Source organism: Gymnoscopelus microlampas (assembly GCF_963454915.1).
Source record: "Gymnoscopelus microlampas genome assembly, chromosome: 12".
Lineage (NCBI taxonomy): Eukaryota > Metazoa > Chordata > Actinopteri > Myctophiformes > Myctophidae > Gymnoscopelus > Gymnoscopelus microlampas.
The window spans coordinates 29,703,721-29,719,692 of record NC_139949.1 but is presented as its reverse complement, the minus strand read 5'-3'; the positions used below and the strand labels follow the sequence as shown (position 1 = coordinate 29,719,692).

At 49.2% G+C, this 15,972-nt stretch overlaps 1 protein-coding gene across 1 annotated transcript in view; it reads left to right on the top strand.

Moving 5' to 3' along the window:
* The window catches only part of abcg4a (ATP-binding cassette, sub-family G (WHITE), member 4a), a gene marked incomplete at its 3' end in the record, with an annotated part of 34,297 nt that extends 19,948 nt beyond the window's left edge, over positions 1-14,349 (top strand). The window contains exons 10-15 of the mRNA XM_084073689.1: positions 11,447-11,545; positions 11,690-11,858; positions 12,126-12,226; positions 12,491-12,649; positions 13,392-13,510; positions 14,124-14,349. Coding sequence (XP_083929815.1) covers positions 11,447-11,545; positions 11,690-11,858; positions 12,126-12,226; positions 12,491-12,649; positions 13,392-13,510; positions 14,124-14,349 — 873 coding nt within the window. The remainder of the gene's footprint in view (positions 1-11,446; positions 11,546-11,689; positions 11,859-12,125; positions 12,227-12,490; positions 12,650-13,391; positions 13,511-14,123) is intronic.
* Between the last annotated feature and the right edge of the window lie 1,623 nt (positions 14,350-15,972).

The window sequence follows — 15,972 nt, the reverse complement described above, 5'->3', positions numbered from 1 at the left end:
TCATATGAAGCGATCTAAGATTCCCCAATGAGGATATCGACACAAAAAGTAAAGCCACGAACCTTGCGGAAAAGTGCCCTCTACTGGCAGTGACGTCAGGACTTCGGTGCTCTATTCTTGGCTTAGGAGTTGGAGGGTTGTCGGTTCAAGTCCAAGATGGACTACAGTATGGTGGAAATGGTTCAGTCCGTTTTGACTCAAACAGAAGCTTGATTCCAAAATTGCAGGGCGTTGCTGACACGTGACCCTACTGCACCCCTCACACAGGCACATGTAAGTAAGTACATGTAAGTAGCCATCCTGAGCTATGTGGCCCATAGGGCAGGAGCTTTTTTCACTGACGAAAACTAAATTTAAACAAAATAAAAACTAAGCTATGATGACTAAAACTAAGACTAAATATATGGACAATTTCATCAACAAATAAAAACTAGACTACTATGTTTGGGAGGGACTAGTGGAGAAGAGATGCAGTTTGGGTGTGCGGTCCGAAAATAGCAGATCTACAAGCTCACTTGTAGATCTGTAGATCGGCTATTTTCAGCATGCAACCAAGTGTAAAATCAACCATTACGACGCCATCAAGGCACCGCCAAAATACAGACGACTAAATCAACTGTAGTTTTAGTCAACTATGATCTTATGATATTTAGTCGACTAAAACTAGACAACAACTAAAACATTTCAGATGACTAAAATTAAACAGGAATTTTATTTAAAAGACTATGACTAAAAACGAAATCAAAATTTGCTGTCAAAATCAACACTGTGTGCAAGTACATCCCTCCATCCCGCCATGATGCACAAGTGCACCCCCTGGTCATGACACTATGTATGTCACAGGGACTAACCCCCCAATCCAACCCTTGATGCTGAGTGCCAAGCAGGGAGGCATTGGGTCTCATTGTTATAGTCCTTGGTATGACCCGGTGGGGGGATTGAACCCCCGACCTCCCAATCTCAGGGACAATTCACTCTAACCACTAGCTCTAGCCAGCCTGTGGACACTCTAGCCACACACCAGCACATGACTAGTCCTCAAAATATCAAACACATGAAGGCACGGAAAAGCATGCCACTTCTCATCCGGGAATTGTCAGTTCATCTACTCTGGACGCCTAACGCCATTCTCCCTCCCCCAAAATAGGGCCCTTAATCTTGTGTTCAAAGTAGAATGGGACCGTGGGGCCCATCCTTGACTTAAGTTTACATGAAAACAACAAAATAATATCTTTATATGACTGTGTACATACATCTACTGATGCCTAATCTGGACACATCTTCAGTGATGTTCCTGGAATCATAGGACGTTTCGGGTCTCGCAACATCATACGCCCTCCTCCAGGTGACCCAGCCGGGGCTGATCAGACCCCAGCTTGTGTCCAGATGGCTAGCTAGCTACCATGACTCCATGGCTCCCCTCTTTTGAGCCACAGCCATCTTGAGGCCCTCTCTGCCGCATCGGTGGTACTGCGGATGGCTCTCCTCTTTCTCTCTCCCTCGATGCCTAAACTGCTGAAGGCTCTGACCAAGGAACGGGCTGCAAATCCTCTGCACCCAACTTCCACAGGGAAACACCTTGCTCTCCAACCAGCCTGCTGACAGTCGCTGACCAGTCCTGCGTACTTGGAGAGCTTCCTTTCAAAGGCTTCTTCCAAGCGATCTTCCCACGGGACTGTCAGCTCCAGCAGCACAGCTTGCTTGGTGGACTCAGACACAAGGACAATGTCTGGTCGCAGGGAGGTGACTGCAATATGGCTGGGGAACTTCAGCTGATGTTCAAGGTCCACCAACAACTGCCAGTCTCTTGCAGACGTCAGGATGCCTGCAGATGTTTTTCTGGCAGAAGTTGGCTTGTCCCCAGCTCTGACAAAGGCGATGGTGTTCTTGGAGTGTCGGAACTTCTTTGACCACGCCAGTCCTGTGCTGATGGCTTCAGCAATGGTCTTCAGGACTTGATCATGCCGCCACCTGTACCGTCCATCTCCAAGTGCCTTTGTACAGCAACTGAGGATGTGTTCCAGGGTTCCTCGCTTGGAACACAATGGGCATGCTGGTGTCTCTGCTATGCCCCATGTGTGCAGGTTTGATGGGCTTGGAAGCACATCATACACTGCCTGGATTAGGAATTTGATGCGGTGAGGCTCGGCTTTCCAAAGCTCAGCCCAGGTCACTTTCCTCTCAACCGCATTCTCCCATCTCGTCCAAGCTCCCTGTTGCTTCATTCCCACTGCTTTGCAGGTTCTTGTCTCCTCCACTGCTGCTCTCACCTCCTCCTGAACAAGACGCCGCCCTTCCTTCCCACTGGTGTTCATTTGGGGAGTTGGAAAGGATCCTAGCCCAGCTCGACCTCGTGTGACCACTCCCACCAGGCTCTTGTGACGCAGCCTTGCCTCTGCCTCTTGAACTGCTTCCTCTGCCCTCCATTTCCTGCCAGTCCTCACTTGGATCCCTGCTTTAGCCACCTTCGGATCACTTGAGTCCCTGTACTGAACCACTTCTCTGGCTCTAGTAACCTTGAATTCCTCCTCCAAGGATTTGAAAGGCAGTTGCAGTTTGTTGGTGTTCCCGTAGAGTGCAATGCTGCTCAGGCTCCTTGGTAACCCAAGCCATCTCCGGAGGTGGTTGCTGACCCTCCTCTCTAGGGTCTCAACTGTTGAGATAGGGACCGCATAGACAAGGAGGGGCCACAGAATCCTGGGAAGAATGCCATGTTGGTACACCCAGGCTTTAAACTTCCCAGGTAGGCCTGACTTGTCCACGGATTTCAGCCAGCCATCCAACTCAGTGCAGGTCGACTGGATAGATGTTGTGTCTCTCAGAGAGCAGTCAAAAACCTTTCCTAAGCTCTTGACTGGCTTCTCTGAGATAGTTGGGATGGCTGTGTCTGCGATGTTAAACCGGAACTTGTCCACCACCTTCCCTTTCCTCAGCACCATTGATCTGGATTTGGCGGGTTTGAAACGCATCCGGGCCCACTCCACCAGCTCTTCAAGCCCCTTCAGAATCCACCGGCAGCCTGGGACTGATTCTGTCATGACTGTGAGGTCATCCATGAATGCCCTGATGGGTGGTTGCCGTTCTCCGGAATTTGTGCGGGGCCCTCTGCACTCTGGCTCAGCAGACTTGGTGAGCATGTTCATGGCTAGGGAGAACAATGTCACAGAGATAGTACACCCTGTGATGATACCGATCTCCACCTTGTGCCAACTAGATGTTATTGCTCCTGAAGAGACCCTCATCCTGAAATTGCTGTAATAATCAGTGATGAGGTCTCTACACCTGCTTGGGACATGATGTTTTGTCAAAGTGAACTGAACCAGCTTGTGTGGAATGGAGCCGAATGCATTTTCCAGGTCAAGCCACAACACTGACAGGTTGCCCTTGTTCTCTCTGGCCTCCCGAATAAGCTGTGTCACCACACCGGTATGCTCCAGACATCCTGGCATTCCTGAAATGCCACCTTTCTGGACAGATGTATCGATGTAGGTGTTCTCTGCCAGGTAGGTACACAGCCGTTTGGAAACAGCGCTGAAGAAAACTTTTGCCTCAACACACAGCAGGGAGATGATGCGGAACTGGTCTAGCTGGGTGGAGTTTTCCTCCTTCGGGATCCATACCCCTTCAGCCACTCTCCATTGATCAGGGATCCTCCCCCTTCTCCAGAAGACTCGCAAGATGTTCCACAGACGCAGTAGGAGTTTGGGACAGTTCTTATACACTTTGTATGAAGTGCCACTCGGTCCTGGAGCAGAGCTTGCCCTTGCTTTGCGGACAACCTCCCTGACTTCCTTTAGCTGCAGCTCCGACATGTCGAACTGCACTTCTGGTTCAGGGGGGTCTATGAGGTTGTTACACTCTCCCAACTCCTGCTCTCTTGCGGGGTCGCTGTACGTCTGCTTCAGATGTTGGTCTATGTCATCGTGCGAGGAGGCCAGTTTGCCACTGCGCTTCTGCCCCAGCAAATCCTTGGTGAACTTGAAGGGGTTAGCGATGAAAGCAGCTCGTTTACGTGCTCTCTCGCGCCGCCGCCTCCGATGCCACTCGGCCCGGCGGAGAACTCTGATGTTTTTTCGAAGGATGCACATTAGCTGGGCCAGGCCAGTGCGTTCCTCTTCTCCTGCCGCCTTGTACTGGGACTTCAGCACTTTCATCTCCTTTCTGATGTTGTGGATCCTTACAGCTCTTTGATTCTTTGAGTAAGATGTTCCGGAGCTTTTCTTCTCCTCCTCACCGAACCGTTCAGCTGCGATGCTGACAATGATTGTTGTCATAGCTTGTAGCTTCCTGTCGGCCTCTCCCTTTGCCATCGCCTCCAGAATTTGGTCGACATCGTCATCGAACTGCTTCCAGAGTGAGGTCATGCTAGCTGCAGGCCATTTGATCCGCCTCCTGTCGGACTTGATGCTCGAGGGAGTTGTCTGCAACACTTGGAGGTTCTGGGCACTATGGGGTGACTCCGGGCCTGGCACCTCCTGCGTCTCACCAGGTGTAACACCTGTGCGTTGTGTTGCTTCTGCTCTCAACTGGCACTTCATCCTCGCTTGGTGGATCTTTAAGCCATGGATGTTCTTGCAGACTTTACCGCATGTACACTGCTTGCTCATAGTCGTTTGTCCGTTGCCTGGGTCTGTTACCGTTGTGTCCGTCCGACTGGGGTGCTCATCCTCCCCCCCTCTCGGGCACCCCTGGGGGTATTTTTCCATTAAGTTCATCGTAGCTTGGTTGGGTTCCTCCTCTCGGAGGATGCAGATTGGGTTGCCGACCCTTTCTGCCCCGGTTGCCGTCTCTCCGGGCTGTCACTGACTCTCCAGTAGTCGCCACACTATTCATGGTTGTCATCCAGTCTTTCCTGGCTGTCACTGATCACTCAGGGTATTCACTGTGTACATACATCTACTGATGCCTAATCTGGACACATCTTCAGTGATGTTCCTGGAATCATAGGACGTTTCGGGTCTCGCAACATCATACGCCCTCCTCCAGGTGACCCAGCCGGGGCTGATCAGACCCCAGCTTGTGTCCAGATGGCTAGCTAGCTACCATGACTCCATGGCTCCCCTCTTTTGAGCCACAGCCATCTTGAGGCCCTCTCTGCCGCATCGGTGGTACTGCGGATGGCTCTCCTCTTTCTCTCTCCCTCGATGCCTAAACTGCTGAAGGCTCTGACCAAGGAACGGGCTGCAAATCCTCTGCACCCAACTTCCACAGGGAAACACCTTGCTCTCCAACCAGCCTGCTGACAGTCGCTGACCAGTCCTGCGTACTTGGAGAGCTTCCTTTCAAAGGCTTCTTCCAAGCGATCTTCCCACGGGACTGTCAGCTCCAGCAGCACAGCTTGCTTGGTGGACTCAGACACAAGGACAATGTCTGGTCGCAGGGAGGTGACTGCAATATGGCTGGGGAACTTCAGCTGATGTTCAAGGTCCACCAACAACTGCCAGTCTCTTGCAGACGTCAGGATGCCTGCAGATGTTTTTCTGGCAGAAGTTGGCTTGTCCCCAGCTCTGACAAAGGCGATGGTGTTCTTGGAGTGTCGGAACTTCTTTGACCACGCCAGTCCTGTGCTGATGGCTTCAGCAATGGTCTTCAGGACTTGCTCATGCCGCCACCTGTACCGTCCATCTCCAAGTGCCTTTGTACAGCAACTGAGGATGTGTTCCAGGGTTCCTCGCTTGGAACACAATGGGCATGCTGGTGTCTCTGCTATGCCCCATGTGTGCAGGTTTGATGGGCTTGGAAGCACATCATACACTGCCTGGATTAGGAATTTGATGCGGTGAGGCTCGGCTTTCCAAAGCTCAGCCCAGGTCACTTTCCTCTCAACCGCATTCTCCCATCTCGTCCAAGCTCCCTGTTGCTTCATTCCCACTGCTTTGCAGGTTCTTGTCTCCTCCACTGCTGCTCTCACCTCCTCCTGAACAAGACGCCGCCCTTCCTTCCCACTGGTGTTCATTTGGGGAGTTGGAAAGGATCCTAGCCCAGCTCGACCTCGTGTGACCACTCCCACCAGGCTCTTGTGACGCAGCCTTGCCTCTGCCTCTTGAACTGCTTCCTCTGCCCTCCATTTCCTGCCAGTCCTCACTTGGATCCCTGCTTTAGCCACCTTCGGATCACTTGAGTCCCTGTACTGAACCACTTCTCTGGCTCTAGTAACCTTGAATTCCTCCTCCAAGGATTTGAAAGGCAGTTGCAGTTTGTTGGTGTTCCCGTAGAGTGCAATGCTGCTCAGGCTCCTTGGTAACCCAAGCCATCTCCGGAGGTGGTTGCTGACCCTCCTCTCTAGGGTCTCAACTGTTGAGATAGGGACCGCATAGACAAGGAGGGGCCACAGAATCCTGGGAAGAATGCCATGTTGGTACACCCAGGCTTTAAACTTCCCAGGTAGGCCTGACTTGTCCACGGATTTCAGCCAGCCATCCAACTCAGTGCAGGTCGACTGGATAGATGTTGTGTCTCTCAGAGAGCAGTCAAAAACCTTTCCTAAGCTCTTGACTGGCTTCTCTGAGATAGTTGGGATGGCTGTGTCTGCGATGTTAAACCGGAACTTGTCCACCACCTTCCCTTTCCTCAGCACCATTGATCTGGATTTGGCGGGTTTGAAACGCATCCGGGCCCACTCCACCAGCTCTTCAAGCCCCTTCAGAATCCACCGGCAGCCTGGGACTGATTCTGTCATGACTGTGAGGTCATCCATGAATGCCCTGATGGGTGGTTGCCGTTCTCCGGAATTTGTGCGGGGCCCTCTGCACTCTGGCTCAGCAGACTTGGTGAGCATGTTCATGGCTAGGGAGAACAATGTCACAGAGATAGTACACCCTGTGATGATACCGATCTCCACCTTGTGCCAACTAGATGTTATTGCTCCTGAAGAGACCCTCATCCTGAAATTGCTGTAATAATCAGTGATGAGGTCTCTACACCTGCTTGGGACATGATGTTTTGTCAAAGTGAACTGAACCAGCTTGTGTGGAATGGAGCCGAATGCATTTTCCAGGTCAAGCCACAACACTGACAGGTTGCCCTTGTTCTCTCTGGCCTCCCGAATAAGCTGTGTCACCACACCGGTATGCTCCAGACATCCTGGCATTCCTGAAATGCCACCTTTCTGGACAGATGTATCGATGTAGGTGTTCTCTGCCAGGTAGGTACACAGCCGTTTGGAAACAGCGCTGAAGAAAACTTTTGCCTCAACACACAGCAGGGAGATGATGCGGAACTGGTCTAGCTGGGTGGAGTTTTCCTCCTTCGGGATCCATACCCCTTCAGCCACTCTCCATTGATCAGGGATCCTCCCCCTTCTCCAGAAGACTCGCAAGATGTTCCACAGACGCAGTAGGAGTTTGGGACAGTTCTTATACACTTTGTATGAAGTGCCACTCGGTCCTGGAGCAGAGCTTGCCCTTGCTTTGCGGACAACCTCCCTGACTTCCTTTAGCTGCAGCTCCGACATGTCGAACTGCACTTCTGGTTCAGGGGGGTCTATGAGGTTGTTACACTCTCCCAACTCCTGCTCTCTTGCGGGGTCGCTGTACGTCTGCTTCAGATGTTGGTCTATGTCATCGTGCGAGGAGGCCAGTTTGCCACTGCGCTTCTGCCCCAGCAAATCCTTGGTGAACTTGAAGGGGTTAGCGATGAAAGCAGCTCGTTTACGTGCTCTCTCGCGCCGCCGCCTCCGATGCCACTCGGCCCGGCGGAGAACTCTGATGTTTTTTCGAAGGATGCACATTAGCTGGGCCAGGCCAGTGCGTTCCTCTTCTCCTGCCGCCTTGTACTGGGACTTCAGCACTTTCATCTCCTTTCTGATGTTGTGGATCCTTACAGCTCTTTGATTCTTTGAGTAAGATGTTCCGGAGCTTTTCTTCTCCTCCTCACCGAACCGTTCAGCTGCGATGCTGACAATGATTGTTGTCATAGCTTGTAGCTTCCTGTCGGCCTCTCCCTTTGCCATCGCCTCCAGAATTTGGTCGACATCGTCATCGAACTGCTTCCAGAGTGAGGTCATGCTAGCTGCAGGCCATTTGATCCGCCTCCTGTCGGACTTGATGCTCGAGGGAGTTGTCTGCAACACTTGGAGGTTCTGGGCACTATGGGGTGACTCCGGGCCTGGCACCTCCTGCGTCTCACCAGGTGTAACACCTGTGCGTTGTGTTGCTTCTGCTCTCAACTGGCACTTCATCCTCGCTTGGTGGATCTTTAAGCCATGGATGTTCTTGCAGACTTTACCGCATGTACACTGCTTGCTCATAGTCGTTTGTCCGTTGCCTGGGTCTGTTACCGTTGTGTCCGTCCGACTGGGGTGCTCATCCTCCCCCCCTCTCGGGCACCCCTGGGGGTATTTTTCCATTAAGTTCATCGTAGCTTGGTTGGGTTCCTCCTCTCGGAGGATGCAGATTGGGTTGCCGACCCTTTCTGCCCCGGTTGCCGTCTCTCCGGGCTGTCACTGACTCTCCAGTAGTCGCCACACTATTCATGGTTGTCATCCAGTCTTTCCTGGCTGTCACTGATCACTCAGGGTATTCACTGTGTACATACATCTACTGATGCCTAATCTGGACACATCTTCAGTGATGTTCCTGGAATCATAGGACGTTTCGGGTCTCGCAACATCATACGCCCTCCTCCAGGTGACCCAGCCGGGGCTGATCAGACCCCAGCTTGTGTCCAGATGGCTAGCTAGCTACCATGACTCCATGGCTCCCCTCTTTTGAGCCACAGCCATCTTGAGGCCCTCTCTGCCGCATCGGTGGTACTGCGGATGGCTCTCCTCTTTCTCTCTCCCTCGATGCCTAAACTGCTGAAGGCTCTGACCAAGGAACGGGCTGCAAATCCTCTGCACCCAACTTCCACAGGGAAACACCTTGCTCTCCAACCAGCCTGCTGACAGTCGCTGACCAGTCCTGCGTACTTGGAGAGCTTCCTTTCAAAGGCTTCTTCCAAGCGATCTTCCCACGGGACTGTCAGCTCCAGCAGCACAGCTTGCTTGGTGGACTCAGACACAAGGACAATGTCTGGTCGCAGGGAGGTGACTGCAATATGGCTGGGGAACTTCAGCTGATGTTCAAGGTCCACCAACAACTGCCAGTCTCTTGCAGACGTCAGGATGCCTGCAGATGTTTTTCTGGCAGAAGTTGGCTTGTCCCCAGCTCTGACAAAGGCGATGGTGTTCTTGGAGTGTCGGAACTTCTTTGACCACGCCAGTCCTGTGCTGATGGCTTCAGCAATGGTCTTCAGGACTTGCTCATGCCGCCACCTGTACCGTCCATCTCCAAGTGCCTTTGTACAGCAACTGAGGATGTGTTCCAGGGTTCCTCGCTTGGAACACAATGGGCATGCTGGTGTCTCTGCTATGCCCCATGTGTGCAGGTTTGATGGGCTTGGAAGCACATCATACACTGCCTGGATTAGGAATTTGATGCGGTGAGGCTCGGCTTTCCAAAGCTCAGCCCAGGTCACTTTCCTCTCAACCGCATTCTCCCATCTCGTCCAAGCTCCCTGTTGCTTCATTCCCACTGCTTTGCAGGTTCTTGTCTCCTCCACTGCTGCTCTCACCTCCTCCTGAACAAGACGCCGCCCTTCCTTCCCACTGGTGTTCATTTGGGGAGTTGGAAAGGATCCTAGCCCAGCTCGACCTCGTGTGACCACTCCCACCAGGCTCTTGTGACGCAGCCTTGCCTCTGCCTCTTGAACTGCTTCCTCTGCCCTCCATTTCCTGCCAGTCCTCACTTGGATCCCTGCTTTAGCCACCTTCGGATCACTTGAGTCCCTGTACTGAACCACTTCTCTGGCTCTAGTAACCTTGAATTCCTCCTCCAAGGATTTGAAAGGCAGTTGCAGTTTGTTGGTGTTCCCGTAGAGTGCAATGCTGCTCAGGCTCCTTGGTAACCCAAGCCATCTCCGGAGGTGGTTGCTGACCCTCCTCTCTAGGGTCTCAACTGTTGAGATAGGGACCGCATAGACAAGGAGGGGCCACAGAATCCTGGGAAGAATGCCATGTTGGTACACCCAGGCTTTAAACTTCCCAGGTAGGCCTGACTTGTCCACGGATTTCAGCCAGCCATCCAACTCAGTGCAGGTCGACTGGATAGATGTTGTGTCTCTCAGAGAGCAGTCAAAAACCTTTCCTAAGCTCTTGACTGGCTTCTCTGAGATAGTTGGGATGGCTGTGTCTGCGATGTTAAACCGGAACTTGTCCACCACCTTCCCTTTCCTCAGCACCATTGATCTGGATTTGGCGGGTTTGAAACGCATCCGGGCCCACTCCACCAGCTCTTCAAGCCCCTTCAGAATCCACCGGCAGCCTGGGACTGATTCTGTCATGACTGTGAGGTCATCCATGAATGCCCTGATGGGTGGTTGCCGTTCTCCGGAATTTGTGCGGGGCCCTCTGCACTCTGGCTCAGCAGACTTGGTGAGCATGTTCATGGCTAGGGAGAACAATGTCACAGAGATAGTACACCCTGTGATGATACCGATCTCCACCTTGTGCCAACTAGATGTTATTGCTCCTGAAGAGACCCTCATCCTGAAATTGCTGTAATAATCAGTGATGAGGTCTCTACACCTGCTTGGGACATGATGTTTTGTCAAAGTGAACTGAACCAGCTTGTGTGGAATGGAGCCGAATGCATTTTCCAGGTCAAGCCACAACACTGACAGGTTGCCCTTGTTCTCTCTGGCCTCCCGAATAAGCTGTGTCACCACACCGGTATGCTCCAGACATCCTGGCATTCCTGAAATGCCACCTTTCTGGACAGATGTATCGATGTAGGTGTTCTCTGCCAGGTAGGTACACAGCCGTTTGGAAACAGCGCTGAAGAAAACTTTTGCCTCAACACACAGCAGGGAGATGATGCGGAACTGGTCTAGCTGGGTGGAGTTTTCCTCCTTCGGGATCCATACCCCTTCAGCCACTCTCCATTGATCAGGGATCCTCCCCCTTCTCCAGAAGACTCGCAAGATGTTCCACAGACGCAGTAGGAGTTTGGGACAGTTCTTATACACTTTGTATGAAGTGCCACTCGGTCCTGGAGCAGAGCTTGCCCTTGCTTTGCGGACAACCTCCCTGACTTCCTTTAGCTGCAGCTCCGACATGTCGAACTGCACTTCTGGTTCAGGGGGGTCTATGAGGTTGTTACACTCTCCCAACTCCTGCTCTCTTGCGGGGTCGCTGTACGTCTGCTTCAGATGTTGGTCTATGTCATCGTGCGAGGAGGCCAGTTTGCCACTGCGCTTCTGCCCCAGCAAATCCTTGGTGAACTTGAAGGGGTTAGCGATGAAAGCAGCTCAAATACTAACTACTGACAAATACTAATATTAATATGAATTAATATGTATTAAATAATTAAACTTGGTTCATTTTTACATTTACAATTGACACAGGAATGAGGGAAAAGTTTTGCTGGGTTCACAGTGTGTGAATATTCTTTGTTCTCTATCTCCACAGGACACGGGAACCCTTGAGAAACACAGCTTTGCCACCAGTACATGGTCACAATTCTGCATTCTGTTCCAAAGAACCTTCATTACAATATGCAGAGACACGGTAAATGTCATGATTTATATGACGAGTTACTGATCTTCATCTATCTTGAAATTAATCAATTAGCGTGTCTTCTACCACCAGTATCTATTTTATTTCATTTTATTTAGGAATAATTTAGTGCTGTAATGTGTTGTGTTTTCAAAGGTGTTGACCCACCTCAGGGTGATGTCCCATCTGTTTGTTGGAGTTTTGATCGGTCTGCTCTATCTCAACATCGGCAATGATGCCAGCAAAGTGTTCAACAACACCGGATTCCTCTTCTTCTCCATGCTGTTCCTCATGTTTGCTGCCCTGATGCCCACTGTCCTAACCTGTAAGATACTGTTTATATACTCACTGTCCTAACCTGTAAGATACTGTTTATATACTCACTGTCCTAACCTGTAAGATACTGTTTATATACCCACTGTCCCAACCTGTAAGATACTGTTCTTCATACGCCCACTGTCCCAACCTGTAAGATACTGTTCTTCATACGCCCACTGTCCCAACCTGTAAGATACTGTACAAGGAGAGTCATGTTACACTTTTAAATTGACAGGGAATCCTAATGTGTTCTTATGTTGCTGTTGTTATGCAGTTCCTTTGGAGATGTCTGTGTTTATGAGGGAACATCTTAATTACTGGTACAGTCTGAAGGCGTACTACCTGGCCAAGACTATGGCTGACATACCATTCCAGGTAACCTTTAAAGCGGATTAAAATGCAATGCAGAGTGGGATGTGGCTCCAAAGCATAATGTCACATTCTTGCCTCTTATGCCTAATTCTATACTCTGTCGTACAACACCGCACAGAAAATAGCACATCCATGAGCTTAAAATGTATTGATTTGCGACACGTTGGGACCTTGTAGCTCTACTATGTTTTGCCACGGGACACCATTGTACAAGTATAAATCTGGTTTGGAACTTTTAACGTAATTTTTTCTCTTCAACTTTCACAGGTGCTTTGTCCCATCATTTACTGCAGTATAGTGTACTGGATGACAGAGCAGCCTCCAGAGGCAGGTCGCTACCTGCTGTTTATGGCACTGTCCACGTCCACAGCCCTCGTAGCCCAGTCTCTGGGTCTACTCATAGGAGCTGCATCCACCTCCCTGCAGGTTGGAATACAAGCATAGCATGTCTAATGTATAGACTCTGCTCTAACAAATACATTTAACTGAAAAGATTAAAGCTTGGTTAAAACTACAATGGTTATTTTGTACTGCTGTTCAAGTAGTTAGCAACTCGGGCGTCCTGGTGACGTAGAGGAAAAACACTCATTGAGATATGTTTCTACTTTTTCTCCCAATTTAGTCGTTATGCCAATTCCCAATTCCCTGTGTATTCACTTGTCACTGCTAACATCTGCAGTTGGTCTTCCTTAGAGCACAAACAACCACTTGTATCCTCTGATATGTGTGACATCACAGCCGCTTCTTTTCACCTGACACGAGTCACACGACGGTGTGGAGTTTCACCGGGAAGATGTAACGCATGTGGAGGACCATGCTATTCCTCCTAGTTCCACAACCCACTGAACAGGTGCCCTGACCAAACTGTCAGGCAGTGATGACACCATTCGCATACGCTCCCATTAGTTGATTAATTTAGATTAAATGTTATGGAGGTATATTAAGTGGCTTGAAATGGAAACTACATGTTGTGCAAATGCATAGCACTAGTTATTTTCCACCACTGCAGAGGAGTCACAGGAACTACAGTACACTTGGGGGTAATTGGCAACGACTAAATGGGAACTAATAAAAAGTAGTCAGGAAGTCGGTTTCTTTATTCCCCAGTCATTTCCTTTAAAGCAATTAAATAATATGTTCAGTGAACATAGCTGTTTTTGTCCCCTAGGTGGCAACCTTTGTGGGTCCAGTCACAGCTATACCGGTCCTCCTGTTCTCAGGCTTCTTTGTGAACTTTGACACCATTCCCAAGTACCTGCAATGGAGCTCCTACGTGTCCTACGTCAGGTATCTGTAGCATGAAGCTCTTACATGTCCTCAGCCACTGGTCCGACCGAATTCCCACAATGCAGAAGTTGCAACGTATTTTACATCATAAAAATCTAATCATGTGCATCTTGGTATACACATGGGAATGGCGTGACTTCAAAGTGGATCTCAGACTTCATGTGGCCAGCCTGTGAAGGCAGTCATCTATGACATCAGTGGTCGACTCTACTCTATACATATCTAATGTATGACTCCAAACTTGAGCAACATTGACTTCCATTATACATTTTAACTGAAATATAAAATAAAAAAAAGCTTAAACCATGATATTTGAAAAAAATAAACAAATAGTGGAGGTACTTCTTTTAACTACTGGCAGTGTGCACAATCAATTTGTAACTCAGAGAGTGTACTGTATAAATATATTATTTATACATATTTTATTTTGTTTTAAAAGCTGGTACAGAATAAGCTCGTCTAAGTTCTTTGGGGAGCACTGAGGATTTAGACAGCAAATGCTCGATCCCCTGTTCACATTAGTTAGGATCTAGAAGAGAATTGCAGTTTGTAGGAACGACCTAAAATGGTATGAGAAATGTCTCCTCTTCTGTCCTTCCTGGGGACTTTCCAGATATGGCTTTGAGGGAGTGATCCTGTCCATCTATGGAATGAACCGCTCTGAGTTGGAGTGTCCAACGATAGTGTGCAAGTTCCAGAAGCCTGAGGAGGTGCTGCAGCTTCTGGACGTGGAGGATGCTAAACTGTATGTGGACTTCTTGGTGCTGGGGGCTTTCTTTCTGATCCTCAGGTTAGCCACTTTCCTGGTCCTGCGCTACAAAGTCAAGTCAGAGCGTTAAGAGATCCATCCAGGCAACCATTCTGTGATATGGACTTTCACACATACAGTATATTCCTGCAAGGTGAGATACAGTAGTATGCATATAGTCTCTCTCTCTCTCTCTCTCTCTGTCTCCATTCTCACACACACACACACACACACACACACACACACACACACACACACACACACACACACACACACACACACACACACACACACACACACACACACACACACACACACACACACACACACACACACACACACACATAGAATTAGAATGAATACAGAATTCAATCATCCAAAATCTGACATCAGTATCCGAACTATACATTACAGCGTTCATTTGCAGGTATTCAGAGGACTTGCGGTGATATATGTGGCTGGATTTTATATTTGGAAAGGTTTTAGTCAGGAAAGGGGAGATTAGCCAAGACTATGGAGTATAGATTTCCTCACCTGCCCATACTTAGCCCTCCAATATATTTTTTTGGTCAGAGTGTTTATATATCACCTTTACTCTACAAGAATACTGTGTTAATGCACTAAACATGAGCAGAATATCCTACATAACAACTACAAAGCATGTTTCCTTATTATGAGGAATTGAGATGTACAGTTATTGGATGAGGGAATTCACAGCAACTCAACTATGAGCAGACATATTGTAGTACTTAGCCATGGGTATGGAGAAGCTCCATTATAATGATGACTATTGTGGGACAGAACTGTCCAGGATCATGCTTACTGTACTGTATGTAGCTCCTCCCTCCAATGTCCTCCTGCCTGTTATATCTTTCCTCAACGGTCCAGACGCAGAGACACTGGACTGCCACTGATACCCCATTCATCAACATTTACTGTAAGTGAACAATATCACATACACTGGCTCAGCAATGGGGCGTCAATGTGGTCACCAAGTACTAAACGTCATTAGTGGAGTGGATTGTCAAGCGAGGATCATTCTCCGTTGGGTTGGTCTTATTACCAGCCTTATTACTCTTATTATTACACATCACATCATCACTGACCAATAGGCTGTCAGAGGATGATATACTTTGATTCTCATCTCCAGAAAGGACAATATTGGCAGGCGACCTGCACTTCTAAAGTCTGATTTATCCTTAGTTGGAATAGCAAATCTGCAAGCTTGTAGATCTGCTATTTTCGTTGTGCGACACTCGCGCGCAACCAAGAATAACTCACTCAGGCTTAATGCCTTGAAATACATTGTGAAATACATCCCACTGCAATTAGTGTGCTTCAGATGGGAAACGTACGTGGATTCACCTCTCAAGTAGGGCAGCTACGCTAACTGGCTCCTAATTAGGCTCCTCACACTTCACATCTGTATCTGCCATAAGCCAAATTTATACTTTGATGAAGCATGATGGTGGTGCTGGTCGAAAACGATTTTATATACCTACAGTATGTATAGTTGTATATATATATTTTCGGCAAGTGACACCGTCGTATTTCAAAGTGTAAGTGAGGCTTTAATCAGTGTTGGAGGCCAGGGTTGGTCTAGCATGGAGAACATAATGTGAAAAGCATGGTACTGTTGTTTCCAGACCAAGGCGGAGGGCTGTCTTTGGCCTCGGCCATAAGGAGAGAACATTGTTTTAGTTAACGTGCAATA